This window comes from Pseudophryne corroboree, assembly GCF_028390025.1.
Source record: "Pseudophryne corroboree isolate aPseCor3 chromosome 3 unlocalized genomic scaffold, aPseCor3.hap2 SUPER_3_unloc_17, whole genome shotgun sequence".
In the NCBI taxonomy this organism is placed as follows: Eukaryota; Metazoa; Chordata; class Amphibia; order Anura; family Myobatrachidae; genus Pseudophryne; species Pseudophryne corroboree.
In genome coordinates this window covers 188436-211247 of record NW_026967505.1, presented here as the reverse complement: position 1 = coordinate 211247, position 22812 = coordinate 188436, and the positions used below count along the sequence as shown (strand labels likewise).

General features: G+C 43.8%; 1 protein-coding gene across 1 annotated transcript in view; it reads left to right on the top strand.

Annotated features, from left to right (window-relative positions):
* LOC134983511 (zinc finger protein 34-like) overlaps positions 1-12196 on the top strand; it is a 37672-nt gene extending 25476 nt beyond the window's left edge. Inside the window, exon 7 of the mRNA XM_063949169.1 lies at positions 6547-12196. Within this exon, the coding sequence (XP_063805239.1) occupies positions 6547-7541 (995 nt within the window). The 3' untranslated portion in view covers positions 7542-12196. The remainder of the gene's footprint in view (positions 1-6546) is intronic.
* Positions 12197-22812: the final 10616 nt, after the last annotated feature.

The window sequence follows — 22812 nt, the reverse complement described above, 5'->3', positions numbered from 1 at the left end:
CCAGCCCAGAGATCTGACCAGTCTCCTCCCCATACTCTCTGGTGTATCTCATACATCAGGAGACATCAGCCCCTATTATACTCCTGCTCTCCCCCTCACATCATGTCACTGTGTGTTACCAGCCCAGAGATCTGACCAGTCTCCTCCCCACACTCTCTGGTGTATCTCATACATCAGGAGACATCAGCCCCTATTATACTCCTGCTCTCCCCCTCACATCATGTCACTGTGTGTTACCAGCCCAGAGATCTGACCAGTCTCCTCTCCACACTCTCTGGTGTATCTCATACATCAGGAGCCATCAGCTCCTATTATACTCCTGCTCTCCTCCTCATATCATGTTACTGTGTGTTACCAGCCCAGAGATCTGACCAGTCTCCTCCCCACACTCTCTGGTGTATATCATACATCAGGAGCCATCAGCCCCTATTATACTCCTGCTCTCCTCTTCACATCATGTCACTGTGTGTTATCAGCCCAGAGATCTGACCAGTCTCCTCCCACACTCTCTGGTGTATCTCATACATCAGGAGACATCAGCCCCCATTATACTCCTGCTCTCCTCCTCACATCATTTCACTGTGTATTACCAGCCCAGAGATCTGACCAGTCTCCTCCCCACACTCTCTGGTGTATCTCATACATCAGGAGCCTTCAGCCCCTATTATACTCCTGCTCTCCCCCTCACATCATGTCACTGTGTGTTACCAGCCCAGAGATCTGACCAGTCTCCTCCCCACACTCTCTGGTGTATATCATACATAAGGAGACATCAGCCCCTATTATACTCCTGCTCTCCCCCTCACATCATGTCACTGTGTGTTACCAGCCCAGAGATCTGACCAGTCTCCTCCCCACAATCCCTGGTGTATCTCATACATCAGGGGCCAGCAGCCCCTATTATACTCCTGCTCTCCTCCTCACATCATGTCACTGTGTGTTACCAGCCCAGAGATCTGACCAGTCTCCTCCCCACTCTCTCTGGTGTATCTCATACATCAGGAGCCTTCAGCCCCTATTATACTCCTGCTCTCCCCCTTACATCATGTCACTGTGTGTTACCAGCCCAGAGATCTGACCAGTCTCCTCCCCACACTCTCTGGTGTATATCATAAATCAGGAGCCATCAGCCCCTATTATACTCCTGTTCTCTCCCTCACATCATGTCACTGTGTGTTACCAGCCCAGAGATCTGACCAGTCTCCTCCCCACACTCTCTGGTGTATCTCATACATCAGGAGACATCAGCCCCTATTATACTCATGCTCTCCCCCTCACATTATGTCACTGTGTGTTACCAGCACAGAGATCTGACCAGTCTTCTCCCCACACTCTCTGGTGTATCTCATACATCAGGAGCCATCAGCCCCTATTATACTCCTGCTCTCCCCCTCACATCATGTCACTGTGTGTTACCAGCCCAGAGATCTGAGCAGTCTCTTCCCCACACTCTCTGGTGTATCTCATACATCAGGAGCCATCAGCCCCTATTATACTCCTGCTCTCCTCCTCACATCATGTCACTGTGTGTTACCAGCCCAGAGATCTGAGCAGTCTCTTCCCCACACTCTCTGGTGTATCTCATACATCAGGAGCCATCAGCCCCTATTATACTCCTGCTCTCCCCCTCACATCGTGTCACTGTGTGTTACCAGCAGCCATACTGTGTGCTAGCAGTACCCCTGCCTATGGTATTACATGCCCTGAGAGTGTCACTATTAGCACACGCCGGTCTATATATAAATCACTTATTTCTGGCATGGTGCGGCTGCTTGCTGGGGCACAGGCTCGGGGTTCCTCATGCCACGTGACACAATGCTTAGGAAAAATCTGGCGCAGCCCCTGTCATGTATCCACATGCTCCTGTAGCAGCCGGCCTCAGGGAATTGGCTAATGAACGGCTCCTGTTACTGAGTTGGCAGCACCAGAGTCTTGCTACCGTCGTCTTAGGTATATAATACATTTATTGAGCTTGTGTATGGGAACCAATCCTGCACATTCCCTGCTGATTACCTGTCCCCTGGCACTAGGATGACGGCCTTCTCTGGCTTCTGATCCATGGCCTTAAGAGCACACCTATGGTTCCTAATGGAAGTATATTCAGGAGCGTTCATGTCTAAGTAGGAGGACAGTGCCTCTTGCAAACTTCTGGTGCCTTCAGCATCCATTAATATATAATCCTGTAATCTCCAAGGTGGTAAAGGAGGAGTAGCGGGAAAAGGCGACCAGGACCCTATCAGAGGGGTGTGATCAGACCATGTTGTTTGAAAAATTCAAATGACCAGGTTCTGGGATACAATGTGATAAATATGGAGACTGACACAGGACATATTATAAAGGATAAGCATTTATTTCTCTAAGTTACAACAATGAGAACCTGCAAATAACAAGTTATACTCAGTTACAGTAATAAGAAGAACAAATTAGAATACTCCGCTCTTATCTCAGATGTTTCATGATCTGTCCCAGATGATGGTCATCGATTACGTAGTTTAAACAATATAGTTCAGTCGCCCTCAGGGTCCCTCTTTAATAACCCTGTCTGAATTTATTAAACTGAGGTGGGTTTATAGAAGTCTATATCCGCTGCAGACAGAACTAGCTTCAATCAGAACTAACCTGCTATGTGTAAGTCTCTAGGCTTTATACCCTGCAAGGATACGCTAACATTGTCTTACCAGATATTACATTCATGGTCTGTGATGCTGGGTGCAGTAGTCATTCAGTATAACATCATTCATCTTATCATGGACAACTGTCTCCTTTCACCTACTTATGAATACAATACCCCAAACATCTTACTGGACCGTTTCCATCTGAGATGCTGATAATAGGAAGATATATTTATTATAAGCATCCAGCCTAAAAGTTGTGTATATTCTTTCCACTCACTATGTCCTTCACACTAGGTCAAAGGTCAAATTCAGCTAATAAATGGGGGCATGAGGAAGCTACGGAACGGGCGACATTACTGGTCTGTTCATCAGTAGTGGAGGGTCTATCAAGATGAGGGTCTGGAGCAAGAATAAAATTTCCCATAAGGAGAAGTGCAATTTCTGGTAGCTTTTGCAAAGAAATATTTAAGAAATCGGGGCTGTCTGGCATGAGGGGCATAGAGAGAAGTGAGGGTGACATATTTATTATGAATCTTCCCAACAAGAATCCAATATCTACCATTGCAATCCACCCACTTGCTTTCCAGATGAATGGGGCAGGATCTATTAGAAAGGATGGCTACACCACAGGAGAGATAGCATGTTGGGTAGTTATTGGTAAACTGAGGGTAAGACTGCAATGGAACATGTGATTCCTGAATGTCTACCACCGCCTCCTTCTGGTCAGTGAAATATGTTATTGCAAGACATCTCTTACTGGGAGAATTAAGACCTTTTACATTAAGACTTAAAAACTTCACCATGATAGGGATCAGATCATGGTATGAAACATCTAAGATCATCTGTATAAAGTCCAATAGAGTCTGTAGGACGTGTGCATACTTCAAACTATCAAATAACCCAAAAAATTAAATAGGGAACAAATATGGGAGACAAACAGAAATAGTGTCCATAAAGGAGCTAGAGATTCCGTCACTAGGGTACCGTGACAGAAAGGTAGAAAAAGGTGGCGGTCGGGCCTAAAAGGAAAACCCACCGACTACCCCAAGTAGCCATACGAGAGTGCAAAATCTAGTCATCATAGTAACAATTGTACAAAGAAATATCAAATCTCAATGTATCCAAAGAAGGTAAAGGCTAAGAACATGGCCAGATATCCAATTTAGGTACTACCAACACAGGTATAAGGGCAACAGGATGTTAGACGGATCAGTCATGCTTTGCCTGAACAACCAAATATTCTAGAAAGGTATTATGAAACATAACAGTGGAAAGATTATCAGACCATATAGCAATTAAGTAGGTCAGGAAATAAAGATAAAAAGATACGTTTTTAAACCTATAACGAGTAAATAAATCTGGGCCAAATAGAGATCCATGCCCAGTAACTTAGTCCCAGTTGGCACATGTTACAGTAGGAAACAAACTCTGAGTGTCTCTAACAGTCTTACTCCTTTATCATATTACTTAGACACTGAAGACAACTCCTCCGGGATTGGTTTAGGTGAAGTGTCAAGAAGGACTGTCAACACGAATGTTCCACTTTTTCAGAATAGCAGGGCCATCCTCGGGTGAAGGTATCACTGTGAAGGCGCTATTTCGCATTACAATAAGCTTAGTAGGAAAACCCTATTTGTATTGTACAGTTCCTTGTGTGGAATAGAAGCCTTTGGGCCAGCGTCACAGGAGAAATATCCGAAAATATCTGCAGATTATCCAGGCACTCAGCTGTGGATGAGGAAGACAAAGCAGCCTGTAGAATGCATTCCTTAATATGAAAAAGTGGACCCTGAGCAGAGTGTCCCTCGGTGCTTGGATAGGGGCCTGTTTTGACTTTGGGAGTCTGGATCCTATTAATAAGAAGGTCCGCGGCAGAAGCCTTCGGTGAAAGTTTCTGAAAAGAGGACCGTGGCATAATCATAAATCTTAGCATTTGTAACAGAATCCGGAACGCCCATTATTCTGATATTATTTCTCCGAGACCTGTCTTCTAAATCAATGACTTTATCACGAATAGAGACCGGGTCTTCCTGAAGGGTGTCATGTGCTGAAATCAGATCTTTGTGAGACACAACAATCTCTTTCATCTCAGTCACGTGTGCCAATCTCACGGATATCTGACCTCAAAGCTTGAATATTAGAGTTCAGTTTTGAGGTTATTTCAGTCCTTAAATGTAGATAACATAGAATGTATAGAGCATAAAGTAACAGAACTATCTAGAGTGTCTTAAGACATCTTGAGCCATTACTGCTGGGCTGTGCAAGAAGAAGCAGATGATGATATAGCAGTCTCAGAAGGACCACCTGAATTTGAGGTACCAAAGAGATGGACAGGTGGGGGTGATTTGGTACCTTTTTAACCTTTTTTGAAAGCATGGTATACCAGCTCCAAAGAGACTAACATTTCAGAGATAGGAAAATTCAAACAATCTATAAATAAAAGGAGCAGTAGTACGCTGTCAGGAGGTTACATCAAGATGACTCCGTTCAAAATGACTTTCTTAGTCGTGGTGACAGGGGTATCTGAGCCAAAATTTCAAGTAAACATGATGTAATGCAACTCAAATAACACAGTAATGACCGAGAAATTCCACTAGAGGTCAGCGTGATCACAGACGTGAAGTACTCAGCACAGAGAGACAGAAATGGCAAAATATATTCAGTGGATAAATCCACAAAATAATATACTGTGAGGTTGTAATCAGAGTGTAACGAGCTGTACTCAGACGATACTTGATACTGGGCTCTGCATGTAGATTGAGAGGAAGTAGATTATAGTGGTACCATATAAATAGAAGGTAGTTTCACCTCCATGCAAATGCCTCAATTTAGTGTAGTGACCCCGGTCCAGCCATCAGGTAGCAGCTTATATCAATTTTAAACCTTATTGAAGGCAAAGTATGCGATGGTTGGGCACCATGATCCAAAATGGCAGCCATGTCACTTCCCAATATCTCTGCCGGGTTCCGGTGACTGTGGGCAGCCTGTTCTGTCCCCAGCAGTAGCGGGAGAGCATTTGCTCCCACCTAAGGCAAAAGCGACTCCAAGTCAGGTGGATAGAGCATGCAGGAAACACTGGGCACACTTAGCCCCAGAATTCAGCCCATGGCTTCAGCGGCGTCGCTAGGCTGCGGCAGTGAACAGTGACTGGAGTGTGCAGAGCAATCAGCTTTAGGGCAGGAGGAGTGGGGGACTTAATAGATTGGGTCTTGGTCCCAGCGGCGGCTGAGGGCTATCAGGTAGGGTAGATAAGAAGCCACTTAGTGAGGAGAGCTCCAGAAAGCACGTCTGGATGGACCACACTCCTCTTATTTATTAGTTTATATACTAACAGGGGTGACAGGTGTGGTACAGCCCTACAAAGGCAGATCCAATCTCTTTCTCATCAGACTCTGCTGTCTTCCCTGCACTCTCACTCAGATGTTCACTGCTGCCAGTAGCACACGTATGAGAAGCAGAAGTATGGCGGCAGCTGTATAGATTCTGATATGTAATTCTCTGTGTCATACTTACCATACACACATCATCCTTATTACTATTGAGAGAATAGATGTAAGACACTGATGATGGGGGTGTAAAAGTGAATTATAACCTAGCAGATGATGATTACAGGGTATTATATAGTGTATTGCATGTAAAATACCTTGTTCCACACCTACTCTGCTGTAGCAATATACCTTATATAAGGATGAGTAACACATGTACAGGCTTACCAGCGTATGAGCACACACATAAAGGAATGCTACCTTACCAATGCTTCCAGGAGTAACATTAGGAGACATTATTATAAAGCCTTCATTAAAAGTTATGTTTTATTATACACACACATTTACAATTAACTGTCCCAGAGAGTCGTCTTCTCCTATTGTTTACAAGATTAATATTGTTACAGAAAATGTCACATTTCCATAATGTATTTTATTTCCAGCAGATGGACACACAAGCAGGAACATCTCAGAAGGACATCTAATGTTATCCCCGGATTGTGACATAAAAGATAATGACAGTAGACAGGATTCTCCGGGAGATAACCCCATTACCCCAATTATACATCCAACTATATCAGCTGATCCCTCTGATCCTGGGAAATGTTCTCCTGATCACTCTGATATTGGTGCATCTGTTACAGCTCTGAGAGTAGATACAGTGTTTCCCTGTTCTGTAGATGCCAAATGTTTTACACAGAACACAAAGCTTATTAACCAACAGACAGGTAAGGCAGGTGAGAGGCCACTGATATGCTCTGAGTGTGGGAAATGTTTTACGCACAAATCACATCTTGTTATACATCAGAAACGTCACACAGGCGAGAAGCCAATTTCTTGTTCTGAGTGTGGGAAATGTTTTGCGCAGAAATCACATCTTGTTATACACCAGAGAAGTCACACAGGTGAGAAGCCATTTTTCTGCTCTGAGTGTGGGAAATGTTTTGCACGGAAATCAGATCTTGTTAGACATCAGAGAAGTCATACAGGTGAGAATCCATTTTCTTGCTCTGAGTGTGGGAAATGTTTTGCACTCAAATCAGATCTTGTTAGACATCAGAGAAGTCACACAGGTGAGAAGCCATTTTCTTGCTCTGAGTGTGGGAAATGTTTTGCACGGAAATCAGATCTTGTTATACATCAGAGAAGTCACACAGGTGAGAGGCCATTTTCTTGCTCTGAGTGTGGGAAATTTTTTGCACAGAAATCAAATCTTATTAATCATGAGAGAAGTCACACAGGTGAGAGGCCATTTTCTTGCACTGAGTGTGGGAAATGTTTTGCACGGAAATCAGTTCTTTTAAGACATCAGCAAACTCACACAGGTGAGAAGCCATTTTCTTGCACTGAGTGTGGGAAATGTTTTGCACAGAAATCACATCTTATTCATCATGAGAGAAGTCACACAGGTGAGAAGCCATTTTCTTGCTCTGAGAAATAAATCATCTCATGTTGCACACAATAGACATCACTCATAATAAACTTACCTGACCCTTGCCTGGAAACGTCCATGTATGAAGGTATGGGAGATACCTGCTGCAGTCCCTTCTACTTACATTTGGGAGGTACGGTTGTTTTGTGGGAAGTACAGCAAATAGTAAATGATACATTGGCTCCATAACGTCTCGCTGACCCTCTGATTTTTACAAAGGCATGTTACACAAAATGACATTTGCATTAACAACCATTAATTAAACAAAAACACAACGCAATTTTTCCCCAAAAAACTTTATCTATAAAAAAAATATATTAAAAAATTGCCAATTCTGGTCTTCCTTCATTGACTCTATCAGGAGAACAAGAGCCTTTTTTGCAAGGACTGTGCCAACAGTAGCCAGTAGAGGAATCAGGCGTATCCCACAGAATATCTTTGCTACCACCATACATTGGGGAGAGAAGATAAAGTGCAGATTTCTGAACATTGCTTTTAGAAAGAACTTAAGAAGTGCATAGATCACAATGATCACAAGTCCGGGACAATGAGGTCAAGAAACCAACGCTGGGGTACTAATCACCTCAATACAGGACACTTGGAGCAAGAGACTAGGGTAAGGGCAACAACAATTTTTGAAACAACTAAAAAACCAGTTTGAAAAAAATCTAATAATTTAAAAAATGAGTATCGTCCAGTACAGAGGACTGTGTACTCAGCATGTCTAAGTACGTACCACTGGACGACGCGCTGGAGTGGGAGGAGGGGGTGGGCTGTGTGGGTCCTGGCTGAAAACAGCTCGATTGTTGAGGGTTTCCTGGTGCATACTGCATGGGTTGGTGATGTGGGTAGGTGGGTGGGGTCACATTTGGGGGACAGCATCTGGCAGGTGGTGTTATCTCACATGCCTTGACAAGACACTCATCATTTGCATGTCAGATAGCATCAAGTACCAGATGCTTGTAGATCTTCTTTTGACCCTCATTCATCAGTCGCATCTCCGCCGCGATGTAATTGCCAAGTTTGCTCCAGTCCAGGGCCCTATTAAGAACCTCCTCAACGTGAGTAAACAACTGTTGTGATCTGGGCGGGGCAGAAGTTGGTTTCCAGATGAACTCCGCTGTTTCAGGGGTCGTGGCTGTGGGGTTGGGTTGTCCACTTCAGTTGCCTCACTCATGGTAGACTCCACTTCCAACTCCGGTGTAATATCCTGCAATATAAAACAAAACTGAACTCCATGTAAAAATGTGTGTGTACAATACAATACAAATGTGTGTGTATTTACCAGATCCAGACTCTCCGATGTCTCCTCTTCCACAAGAGTGGGAGAATCCGGATCCAGATTACACTGTGACCTTATCCTTGGCTCTTGCTCCAAAGTGATTTTCATGAGGTCATAAAACCACAGCGTTGGCTTGTAAACCTCATCCGTCCCGTCTCCTGAACGTTGTGAATACATGTACTTCTTGTGCTCCTATAAAAACACTGTTAGCTGTTCCTGTCTCTATTGTATCTGATCAGCTGGTCATATGCCCGATTCCTCTGTGTCCTGTTGGCATAGTCCACGCTTATCACACGGCACAGGAACTCGTTCTCGTGATACAATTCAATGAATTCAGACCAGAATTTGTGATTTTCCTCTGCTGACACATCTGTGGGAAAAATATTATACACAATTTATCTACAAAGTACAAGTGTAATGTACACACCTATGTCATACAACCTGTATAGTAACGCACAAATAGCAACTTCATTTATGAGCACCCAGCTGAAAATAGAAACCCATCTCCAGCACCGTTACACATTATTACACACTGTTATGCCCATTACATCTAATGCTACACACCGTAATGCTCATTACACATTATTACACACCGTAATGCCCATTACACCTAATGCTACACACTGTTATGCCCATTACACATTATTACACACCGTAATGCCCATTACACCTAATGCTACACACCGTTATGCCCATTACACATTATTATACATCCGTTACACATTATTACACAGTGTAATGCCCATTACACATTATTATACATCCGTTACACATTATTACACAGCGTAATGCCCATTGCACATTATTACACAGTGTAATGCCCATTGCACAGTATTACACATCCGTAATACCATTAACATATTATGCTGCAAACCGTTATGCCCATTACACATTATTACACACCTATGCCCATTATACATTATTATTATTGCGCTACTTGTAATCGGTCTACCTCATTCAGTGGGATAACAGCAGATGTCATTTTTTTTTTTACATTTTTTTTTTTTTTTCAATTTACATGAACAAAATAAGACATAAAAGACAAAGTCATATTAGAAAAATTTAGCACGACCGACACATGATTTACATCTAGCATAGAAATTTCCAAAATAAAGGGAAAACATCTTTTCCAGAAGTGTGTTGTATATAGCAATAAGCTCTCATTAGGGGTTAAACTAAATAGGCATAGTGATACTGTATTTTTCAGCCGGCAGTACGCCTTTGACGTATTTATCGTACAGATTCTGTATAACAGTAAAAATATATAGACAAACTAACAAAGAACATAAGAAGGAAAGAAAGAAAGAATAGAGAGGGGGGATTTGAGGGGGTTGGATGAGGGGTAGTTTGGGGTTTGTCTCCTAAATCTGCCAGGATCCATCGATATATCGTAACTGACTTAACTTCAAACTATTCAGCAATTGTATTGATTCAGTAAATACTTAAAGGGGGAGCAGCTATCCACCTAAACATCTCAGAAATACTTGTGACCTATAGCTAAGGTTATCTAGACGTATCTAGGGAGACATAGATGTGGGCTTGCATCTCCATTGTTTCAGCAAATACTTAAAGGGGGAGCAGCTATCCACCTGAAACATCTCAGAAATACTTGTGACCTATAGCTAAGGTTATCTAGACGTATCTAGGGAGACATAGATGTAGGCTTGCATCTCTATTGATTTTGATGAAATGAAAACTCCCCACTTCCGGAGAAAGTTCAAATCTTTCTCCGGGTTGTCTTGAGTCGTCTCATATCGATCATAATACATATACCTCATAAGGAGATCATCTACCTCTCTCAGTGATGGAGTGTGACTAGAGATCCAAGAATTCATAATCACTTTTTTTGCCACTGTCACAAGGTTCATCAGAAAAGGAATCGAGAGTTAGACACCCCCAATTTCCAATTGTCAAATGATCGAAAAGTAGGGGACTAGGGTCCAAATTTACATGTAGTGCTAGAGTGGAGTTTATATAAGAAACTACTTTATACCAAAACTTTTTAATTTTTCTGCAGTTCCATATATTATGAAATATTGTCGCTGAGGGAGCACCACACTTTGGACATCGTCCAGATACGTCCTCCATGTAGTGCTTTCTCTGACCTTGGGCCACATATGCTCTAAAAAGCATTTTGACATGAACCTCCTGTAAGACGGAGGCTCTTAGTGTCCTAAGGGTTCTGTCATAATATTTAAATAAGGTATTGTCCTTTAATAAAGATGGTATATCCTTAAACCAGGGCTTCCGAAAATGATCAATTCATTTGGGTGTGTTGGTTTTCATTAGTATCCCATACAGTATTCTGGTTTTATACTTTTTTTCTGAAAACCTAGAGAGGACATGGTTTAAAGGGTCTAAAGTCAATTCTGTCACAGAGCTAGAGGGTATAGACATGGTGAATTGTGTGACTTGCATCAGGGAAAATAGGCTACTACTATGAAGATTAAATTCACATTGTAAAACCCTATAAGATTTTATATTACCTCCAGGGTCAAACACTTGCGATACGTCTCGAAGCTCCTTCGAGCTCAGTCTCAAACAGGCCAAGTTCTCCATTCCTGGTGTAAAGGAGGGGTTACCCCAAATGGGTATCCACTCCCTTCTGGTCGTATTTCTATGCAATGTGACGTTCACTGCGCCCCATGCTTCATCTATAGCAGGTTAGTACTAATATGTTTAGGAAGAAGACGTCTCTGGGTAAGTAGAAGAGCTCCCGGAGAGTATGGATAAAAGTAACCTCGTTCTAGTTCATAATCCGTGAACAAGCTACCCTCTGTCAGCCAATCTAGTGCGAATCTAACTAAAAGTGCTCTGGAGTAATGCGGAAGATCCAGTAAGCCCAATCCTCCATTTGATTTTGGGCATCTCATTTTCCATGAGGCAATTCTAGGTTTCTTAGATTTCCAAATACATTTGGAGCAAATCTTATCAATATGTTTAATGTCTTTCTTAGTCAATTTAAGTGGCAGCATTTGCATTGGGTACATCAGTTTGGGTAGGAGAATAGACTTGACCACCTCCAACCTGCCTAACAATGAAAAGGTAAATCGTGCCACTGTTCCAAAGATTTTTCCATTTTTGAAATGACGGAGCTAAAAGTCAAAGTATATATCACAGCTAAATTGTTAGATATGAGGATACATATGGAGAAAGAGAGAGAGGCTGTATTGTCGATGCACAAAGAAGGGAGTAACCTGGTTGTCACACCCGTCTGAAAAATTCCTAAAATATAACTTTTATTCATATAAGGTTTAAAATAGTGTGACAATAACTAACACACAAACTATGAGTGTAGACGAAACATAGAGGTTAAAATCAAGACATATACAACATATACCACAAGTGCAATAAAGATAATAAATGTGATTAAAGATTAAAAGTGTATCCGCGTATTTGTTCCTATGTCCTATTATCTATTATTGCTCTTAATTGTACACCAGTCTGATAATTCTTGTCAACATTTAATCTATATATATATATATATATATATATGACTAGTTATTAATACGTGCAGTGTCGGGATTATCTCGCTCTTATGATTACGTTATAGCTGCTGATCTAATCCCACTAGCATGTACATTATGTGATGCAGATATGTACCATATCAATCATACAGGAAGATCACTCTGTTTTTTCCAATCTCAATGGGGTTCTTTAATGTCGGATATGTAGATCTTATTCAATCACATTCGTTCTCATATCAGGTTATGTTCTTTGTTATATGTCATCAATGGTAAATAGTGTAAATAAAGCATGCAGGTATTATTCTTCTGCCTGGGAATTGGCACATTGTTAGGCGCCGGGGTCCGCTCGGCCGTGCGGCCCGGCGCCTAGCAACCAGGGACGCCGTGCGCGTTCAGCCGCCGGCTCCCTGGCAACGCTAAGACGCCGGGCGCACGGAGCCGCCTCTGGCCTTAGCAACGGGGACGCCACGTGCAGCCGCGTTCCCCGTTGCTGGGGCTATCCTCATTACCCTGATTATGTGCTGGCCGTGCAGCATGCAAGCTGCACGGCATTTCTATTTGATTGTCCTGTCTGGATCTTGATTGGAGGGTGCCTGAATAAAGGCACCCTCAGGACTTCTTACAGACGCCGGTGATAGCTTCCTGTTTGCCTGTGTCTGCTGCAGAGAGTTCCCAGTCCCGGTCTATTTGGTTGTTCCTGACCTCGGAGATCCTGTACTCGGAAGTTTACTATCTGTTCCTGGAGTCTGACCGAGCACCTTTAACATCTGGTGGTGTTCGTGAGTCGCGGCGCAGATGTGCGCTGTGTTATAATGTAACGGTCCCCTGAGTCTAATATAGAATTAAAAACCAGCAGTAAAATAGGAATAATGCGGGGATTCAAGATTTTATAAAGTTCAGGGGTAAATCCGTGTGGGCCCGGTGCCTTGACCATTATTATATGAGAGATTGCCGAGGCAACCTCCTCGTCAGAAATCTTAGAAATTAGAGTGTCTCCCATAGAATCTGACAGTTGCGGTATAGGCAAACCCTCCCAAAACGAGGCCTCCCCAGCCTTGTGTATGTGCGGATCTGAGTACAGGGTAGTATAATAATTCCTCAGTACCTCCGCTATCTGGGCACTTGATGAGGTAGTAGACCCATCTCCCTTTTTTAAAGGGTAAATCGTTGACGGCTTACGCTGTCCGCTCAGCAGGTTGGATAGTAATTTACTAGATTTATTGGCAAATCTATGAATTTTACAGCCTTTTGTAAAAGTGTAAGACGCCTCCATTTTAATAAACAAGTTTTCAAATTGTTGTCTGGCTTTTTATAAGAGGCTTTAGTAGTAATTGAGGGGTTGGATTTATAAAATTGAAAGGAGGAATTCAGCATATCTTGCGCTTGGGTGAACTGTAAAATGGAGCTTTTTTTTCAGGGAAACAGTATGTGATATTATGGCGGCCTGCCAATACAGCGTAGGATTTGTTAATTTTGTCCGTTATCAATATCAAAATCATCCCAAGTTCGGAACACTACCTCTTTCAGGGATTGTGACCTATTAATGGATGAGGGACACCTCCAACGTATTGAGCTACCTCTATCTGGAGCCACTTGTAACTCAATCCAAATAACCGCATGATCTGAAATCGTTATTGGTTCCATCACTGCTTTAGAAATCTTTGGGATGAGAGCTATTGATGTCAATATATAATCTATCCTAGACAGTCGGCCCGTAGCAGCCGATAGGCATGAATAATCTCTGTCTGTCGGGTGTAATGTGCACCAAGAGTCTAACATCTGGAGTTTCCGAGCAAATTCTGGCACACCAAATTTTGTAACTTTAACATTAGAGGAGGTGAGGGATTGTCTGTCAAGATGGGGAAGGGAGATTAGATTCAGGTCCCCACCAAATAACAAGGGTAAGTGTGAGTGAGGTAATGAAATATTGACAAGTTTCGTCAGGAATTGTAAAGAGTACACATTCGGTGCATATACACAAACAGCATCTTTTCATACATCAATTTGCCTATTACATACCGACCCACAGGGTCAATTCCGATATCTGAAGTCTCAATCGATAAAGAGGATCTTGCTATAAGTGCAACACCCCGCGCCTTTGAATTATAAGAGGCAGACATCAGGACTCTTGCAGACATACAATGTCTAAACATAACTTTTTCAGATACATGAGAACACATTTGTGCTTTTTAGGGGAATTTAGTCCTACATTCCAGCTACCTACATGTAAGGCCATACCAGCACTTCTTTCCTCATATCAGGGGACAGTTCACTCAATGCATAATTACCTTCTACATTGGAGATAACATCAGAGTTACAGAGATACATAGGAGATGATAGGAGAGAGATAACCCAGTGGTGTTCCAAAATACGAACAGAGAGAACAAGAAAAAACAACAATTGTAACAACATCGGGGATACTTCCATATACAGAAAGCAGCACTAGCCGCTTAGGGAGGAAACCGCACCGGCCTGCCATCTGCTTAATAATAGCTATATGAAGGCAGCATAAAACCATTGTGTAACCAGTGAAGACACAGAATACAATATAGCAGGGGAACATATTTGAGTTGTTCAAACTTAACCAATCAGTCTTGGATTCCATGGGGTGGGGAGGGGTAGGTCCCTGAACATATCAGGAATCTCACTAGTTGGGGAGAGCATTGGGCTGAGCCAGGGAAGAAAAAATGGGTAAAATAAAGTTTCTCATACGTCTGTGAGGATACTGGGGATGACATCAAGACCATGGGGTATAGACGGGATCCGCAGGAGACATGGGCACTCTAAAGACTTTTCATTGGGTGTGAACTGGCTCCTTCCTCTATGCCCCTCCTCCAGACCTCAGTTTTAGAAATGTGCCCAGGCAGACTGGATGCACTCTGAGGAGCTCTCCTGAGTTTCTCTGGAAAGACTTATGTTAGGTTTTTTATTTTCAGGGAGATCTGCTGGCATCAGACTCCCTGCTTCGTGGGACTGAGGGGGCAGAAGCAGAACCAACTTCCTCAGAGTTTCATGGCTCTGCTTCTAGCTGACAGGACACCATTAGCTCTTGAAGGGAACTGAACGCTAACCGTGTCTAGATGCTTACTCCCACAGCGCGCCGTCACCCCCTCGCAGAGCCAGAAGTCAGGTGAGTATGAGAAGAATGATCTTCTATCAAGTAAGTGACGACTGAGGTAGTGCGGCTGGCGGGAGCGCAGCATGCCATTGCTGCCCACACACACAGGCACTGCAGGTCGCGGGGGGGGGGGGTGCCCTGGGCAGCAAGAAAAATACCTCAAACTGGCTAAAAGGGGGCATAAGATGCCGTTGGCACAGCCCTATCCCCTCCAGTATAAATAATAAGTCATATACTGAATGTAAGGACGCGCCATTGTGGGGGCGGAGCTTCTTCCCCAGTCAGCCAGCACACTACTCAGTGCCATTTTCTCTCTTTCCTCAGGCTGCAGAGAACACGCTGGTCCTCTCCTCCACTTCTGACAAGAACAGGGTGCTAAAAAAGGTGGGCAAAAAGCGATTGAGGTGCATTTGATAGTGTATATTACTATTTAAAAGCAATTTTGGGCTGTGGACATACTGTGTTCACAGGCAATACTGGCGCTGGGTTTGTGAACTGGCTGCTCCTATCCTGTGTCCCTCTGACAGATTTTAGTGTGGGTCTGTCCCCAAAATAAGTCCCAGTGTGTCTGTGAGTGTGGTGTACACGTGTGAGGCATGTGCATCAGGGAGTTTCTCCCCGGAGGAAGCCACTTTAGGGAAACAGAGTTCTGAGGTGGTGGCGCTACCGGCACACCAAGAGCCTGCATGGGTGAAAGAGCTATGTGACAGTATGCATCTGATTAACCGTAGATTAACCGTAGATTGGATAAATCTGAATCTAAGGCTGCATGCTGGAGAAAATCTGTGGAAGTTGTGATTTTTCAGGATGCTGTTATTCCCTCTGGGTCACGTAAGAGACCATTTGCAAATGTCATAAACACTGGTACCGACACAGATTCTGATGCTTGTGTCGACGATAGTGAATCCAGAGAGATAGATCATAAATTGGCAAAAAGAATACAATATATGATTGTGGCTATAAGGGACGTGTTAGAGGTTACAGAAAGCACTCCTGTACCTCAGGAAAAAGCTTATTTATGTAAGGAAAAGAAATCCAAAGTCACGTTCCCTCCTTCACACGAACTAAATGCTCTGTTTGAAGGGATGTGGGTGAATCCTGATAAACAATTTCGTATTCCCAAAAGGATTCACATCGCTTATCCTTTCCCGGTCGAAGACAGGAAAAAATGGGAGTCACCCCCTATGTTAGATAGTGCACTATCCAGGTTGACAAAGAGGGTAATTCTCCCTGCTCCTGACACGGCTTCTCTTAAAGAGCCGGCAGACCGCAAAATGGAAACTACATTGAAATCCATTTATGTTACCAATGGTACACTGATTAGGCCCACTATTGCCTGCGCGTGGGTGAATCGCGCTATTGAAAAATGGTCAGAAAGCGTGTCATCAGAAATTGACACAATTGATAAAGATGAGATACTCCTTAAATTAGGGATTATCAAGGACGCTGCCGCCTACATGCTGGAAGCAATGAAGGATATTGGACTATTGAGTTCACAAGCCGCTACCATGGCAGTATCGGCTAGGCGGGCGTTGTGGATTCGCCAGTGGAACGCGGATGCAGATTCCAAAAGAAATATGGAGGCTCTCCCATATAAAGGTGAGGCCTTATTTGGCGATGGACTGGATGCGTTAGTCTCGGCGGATACTGCAGGTAAGTCGACATTTTTGCTATCTGCACCTGCACCAGCAAAAAAGACCTATCACCTGCAAATGCAGACCTTTTGGCCCAATAAATACAAAAAGGCGAGAGGTTCCCCCTTCTTTGCTGGTAAGGGAAGGGGAAAGAAGCCCACAGCGGCTCCAGGTTCCCAAGAGCAGAAGTCTACCCCTACTTCTACCAAATCCCTAGCATGACGCTGGAGCACCCTTGCGGGAGGCCGCTCGGGTGGGGGCACATCTCAGTCTCTTCAGCCAGGATTGGATTCTATCTGGCCTGGATCCCTGGGTGTTGCAAATAGTGTCACAGGGATACAAACTGGAGTTTCAAGACGTTCCCCCATGCCGATTTTTCAAATTGACCTTGGCAGTTTCTAAGTCAGAAAGAGAAGCAGTAACAGCGGCAATACAAAAATTATGTCAAGACCAGGTCATAGTCCTGGTACCGTTGTCACAACAAGGGAGGGGTTTTTATTCAAGCCTCTTTGTAGTTCCGAAGCCGGACGGCTCGGTCAGACCGATCCTAAATCAAAAAGATCTGAATTTCTTCCTGAAAAAGTTCAAGATGGAATCACTTTGGGCGGCGATTGCCAGTCTGGAGGAGGGGGACTACTTAGTGTCGGTGGACATAAAGGATGCTTACCTGCATGTTCCCATTTATCCTCCTCACCAGGCTTATCTGAGATTCGTGATTCAGGATTGCCATTACCAATTCCAGACGTTACCTTTCGGTCTCTCCACGGCGCCGAGGGTATTCACCAAGGTGATGGCGGAGATGATGGTGCTTCTTCGTCAGAAAGGAGTCAATATAATCCCTTATCTGGATGACTTCCTGATAAAGGCGAGATCCAGGGAGCAGTTATTACAAAACATATCCCTCTCCCTGTCAATACTCCAGCAACACGGGTTGATCATAAATGACCCAAAGTCACAGTTGGAACCGACGACAAGGTTGTCTTTCCTCGGGATGATTCTGGACACAGAAGTTCAGAGAGTATTTCTTCTGCTGGAAAAGGCTCTGGAAATCCAGAAAATGGTAAAACAGATATTGAAACCATCAACTGTGTCGATCCATCAGTGCTTTCGGTTGTTGGGGAAGATGGTGGCAGCCTACGAGACCATACAGTTTGGCAGGTTCCATGCCAGAGTATTCCAGTGGGTTCTGTTGGACAAGTGGTCGGGGTCACATCTACACATGCACAGAAAGATAATCCTGTCGTCAAAAACCAGGATTTCCCTCCTGTGGTGGTTGCACAGCGCTCACCTGCTAAAGGGACGCAGGTACGGGATTCAGGACTGGGTCCTAGTAACCAGGGATGCAAGTCTCCGAGGCTGGGGAGCAGTCTCTCAGGGAGAAAACTTCCAGGGACGTTGGTCACGACAGGAAGCCTGCCTTCACATAAACGTTCGGGAGCTAAGAGCCATTTACAACGGCCTTCAACAAGCGGTACATCTTCTTCAAGACCGTCCCATGCAGATCCAGGCAGACAATGTAACAGTAGTCGCATACATAAACAGGCAGGGCGGAACAAAAAGCAGAGCAGCAATGGCAGAGGCAACAAAAATCCTCCGCTGGGCAGAAAAACATCTACAAGCTCTGTTGGCAATATTCATTCCGGGAGTAGACAACTGGGAAGCAGACTTCCTCAGCAGACACGATCTCCATCCAAGAGAGTGGGGCCTCCACCAAGAAGTCTTCGCAGAGGTAACAAGACTTTGGGGAGTTCCTCAAATAGACATGATGGCGTCTCACCTCTACAAGAAGCTTCAGAGATACTGTTCCAGGTCGAGAGACCCTCAGGCAGTAGCAGTGGATGCACTGATGACCCAGTGGGTGTTTCAGTTAGTGTATGTTTTCCCTCCACTTCTGCTGATCCCAAAAGTACTCAGGATCATAAGAAAGACAAGGGTTCGAGCAATCTTCATTGCCCCAGACTGGCCAAGAAGGGCTTGGTACCCAGATCTTCAGCAGTTACTCATAGGAGATCCTCTGCCTCTTCCTCTTCGGAAAGGACCTGCTACAGCAGGGGCCGTGTGTGTACCAAGACTTACCGCGGCTACGTTTGACGGCATGGCTGTTGAGAGCTGGATCCTAGCCAGGAAGGGTATTCTTCAGGAGGTCATCCCCACCCTTATTCAGGCCAGAAAGGGAGTAACGTCAAAACATTACCACCGTATTTAGAGAAAATGTGTGTCTTGGTGTGAATCCAAGAAAGCTCCTATGGAAGAGTTTCACTTAGGACGTTTTCTCCATTTTTTGAAGGATGGTGTGGAGACGGGCCTACGATTGGGATCAATCAAGGTGCAGATTTCGACCTTGTCAGTATTCTTCCAAAAACAATTGGCCTCTATTCCAGAGGTTCAGACCTTCGTGAAAGGGGTTCTGCACATCCAGCATCCATTCGTGCCTCCAGTGGCACCATGGGACCTTAATGTGGTATTGCAGTTCTTTCAATCGGATTGGTTTGAGCCTCTACAAAAGGTAGAGTTGAAGTTTCTCACTTGGAAAGTGGTGATTTTTTGACATTGGCATCCGCAAAGCGGGTGTCTGAATTGGGGGCCTTGTCTCACAAGAGCCCTTACCTGATTTTCCATGAAGATAGGGCACAGTTACGAACTCGCTAACATTTTCTTCCAAAGGTGGTTTCTGCTTTCACATAAACCAACCTATGTGCCAGTAGTTACTGACACTTTCTCTGATTCAAAGTCTCTAGATGTGTTTAGAGCTTTGAAAATCTATGTTGCTAGAACAGCTCGTATACGGGAAACAGAGGTTCTGTTTGTCCTGTATGCTCCCAACAAGATTGGGTGTCCTGCTTCCAAGCAGACTATTGCACGTTGGATTAGAAATACGATTCAGCAAGTTCATACTACGGCTGTATTGCCGTTACCGATGTCGGTAAAGGCCCACTCCACTAGGAAGGTGGGCTCATCCTGGGTGGCTGCCCGGGGAGTCTCGGCATTACAACTTTGCCGAGCAGCTACTTGGTCAGGGTCAAACACATTTGCTAAGTTCTACAAGTTTGATACCTTGGCCGATGAGGACCTAAAGTTTGGTCAATCGGTGCTGCAGGGTCATCCGCACTCTCCCGCCCGTACTGGAGCTTTGGTATAGACCCCATGGTCTTGATGTCGTCCCCTGCATCCTCTAGGACGTATGAGAAAATAGGATTTTGATAACCTACCGGTAAATCCTTTTCTCCTAGTCCATAGAGGATGCTGGGCGCCCGTCCCAGTGCGTACTTTACCTGCAGTTTAGTTATTAGAGTTACACAAGTTGTGTTGTATTAGTTCAGCATGTTGCTGCAATTGGTTGATACCTGTTGGCGTGTGTTATGTTGATTGCCACGTTGTGCACCATGGTTGAAGTGTGAGCTGGTATGTATCTCACCACTAGTATGAAAGTAAATCCTTTCCTCGAAATGTCCATCTCCCTGGGCACAGTTCCTACAACTGAGGTCTGGAGGAGCATAGAGGGAGGAGCCAGTTCACACCCAATGAAAAGTCTTTAGAGTGCCTATGTCTCCTGCGGATCCCATCTATACCCCATGGTTTTGATGTCATCCCCAGCATCCTCTATGGACTAGGAGAAAAGGATTTACTGGTAGGTTATCAAAATCCTATTATTACATAATTCAGACAGTTTCACGTAAGATTATCTGACCATTTAAGCAAGCAGAAATTTAATCTAGAACCTTTCTGTCATTTGCTGACACAGGGGTCTCTGGACATCAATCTGAAGTGTTCCTTTGGGTTATGTAATCAGATCCGCATATTAAGGGGGATCGTAATGATCCTTATATGCTTGCAGCTATCAGACATTAGAAACCCCAGTATCTGCAGCTCAGCTGAAATTTATCTTCCAGACATAGAAAATATGAATAATTATGTAACAGCTGCAGTGAAGGTTGATATGAGAAATCTGAAATAAAGAAAGTCTTGACATCAGGGGTATGGGCACTTTGCAGATATCTCCTAAAAGTGATAATGTAAAAGAGAGGTAGAAAGTTTTCGTATGATGGAAGAAACCAGCTGTGAGTTCCTGATCCAAGAATTGCATCGCTGGCCTGTAGTATCAGAACCGAGCATCAAACAAGGTCCAAAAAAGGGACGATAATAATGAACATCTGTAAAAGGAATCTCGTCAATGATCAACCACAGTCAGACAGTCTTGAATCATTATTTTTGGCAGCAGATGCTTCCTTGAGATATGCCTCAGCGTCCAAGGGGGAAAGGAAGTCAACGAATTGTGAACCATTGTACAAGTGCAGCCGCGCTGGGTAAAGGAGGGCAAACTTCCTATTTTCCTGGATTAGGCGGGAACATAACGGGGCAAAGTCACGCCTAGCCTTCGACAGTTCAGCTGAATAGTCTTGAAATAAAATTTTATGACCATCCCATACAAGCTGTTTTATTTTACGAGACGCTGACCATAGTAATTCCTTTCGAAGAAAATTCAGGGGTTTAAATATCACCGGCCGGGTTCTGGCGTCATCCTGTGGTCGGACCGGGCCTAATGTGTGTGCTCTCTATAATGAGGTTGGAGCATCTGTCTTGCACACGAAGCATTTCAGGCAGTGACTTTTTTATGAAAACAAATAAATCTTTACCTTTCAGTTTCCGGTAATCCTTTAATCCTGAGATTCCCTCTACGGGATCTATTTTCTAAGTCTTCAATTTTGTTGTGTAATTGCAATATACCTTTAGTATTCCTAGATGTGGATTTTTTAAGGTTTGCTACATCTGCAAAAGTCTCTCCTAAGCATTGTTCTATGCCCAATACTCTGTGTGAGCTGCGCTAGCTGATTATTGTCAGTCGTTTGTTCTTTAAACAAGGGGCTGATAGCCTGTTTAATGGATGTCACCATTTCTGCATGGGCTGTCTGCTTCTCTGAGGGCTGCTGCTGCAGCTTATCAGGCATTGTTGCACGGGCTACATATGGACCTTTAGTGGACCTTGGAGAAAATCAGCAGATGACGGGACACACAGCACCTGCCCGCATGTGATATTTGTTTACTTCCACTCAGCATTGAGTATTCCACAACCTGGTGAGGACTTAGGATCCCAGAGATTTCACCCATTTAAAGGGATGCTATCCTGAGGATACCTATTCTCCAGTGGTAACCATTGTGGTAACTATCACCATCAGGACTGTGCCATCAGCCCTATCTCCTATTTCCACCATACTCATCTGTAATCCACATGAAATAAGGAACGGACACAATATCTCAGTAGCCGCTCCTGGTGATTCTGGTTGTTGTATAATTTAATTCTAATTTAACCATTTCCTTGAATTAATACTTGTTTGTATTTTTTATTAAATAACCTTTTTTTCCACCTTCAGTCCATTCATCTCCATGTGTTTCAATTAATTATATTGTTTAAATTACTCATATCCAATTTATTGATTGTTAAGCGCTGCTAACTCGTTTGATGTATGTTGTTTAAAGCTGAGCTGTAGCCCTGCCATTTGTTGGTGAGCTGCTATCATAAGGACCTGTTTCACCAGGACTGAGTAACAGCCAACTGGCATCACCCACACCTGGAGCTCAGCTAGACAACCATTTAGGATTGGTACTGGGTTCTCAGTACCCAGAGCAACAGACAGGTCATCTGATTAGCAGTAGATGAGGGCATGACACCTGATTATTTCACCCTGCGGTAGCATGTAAAAAGCATAGGAGATAGGATAAGAACCATGAAGAACGCATGGCAATGATGATTATACTCCAGAACATTAAAATGGTTCGAGTG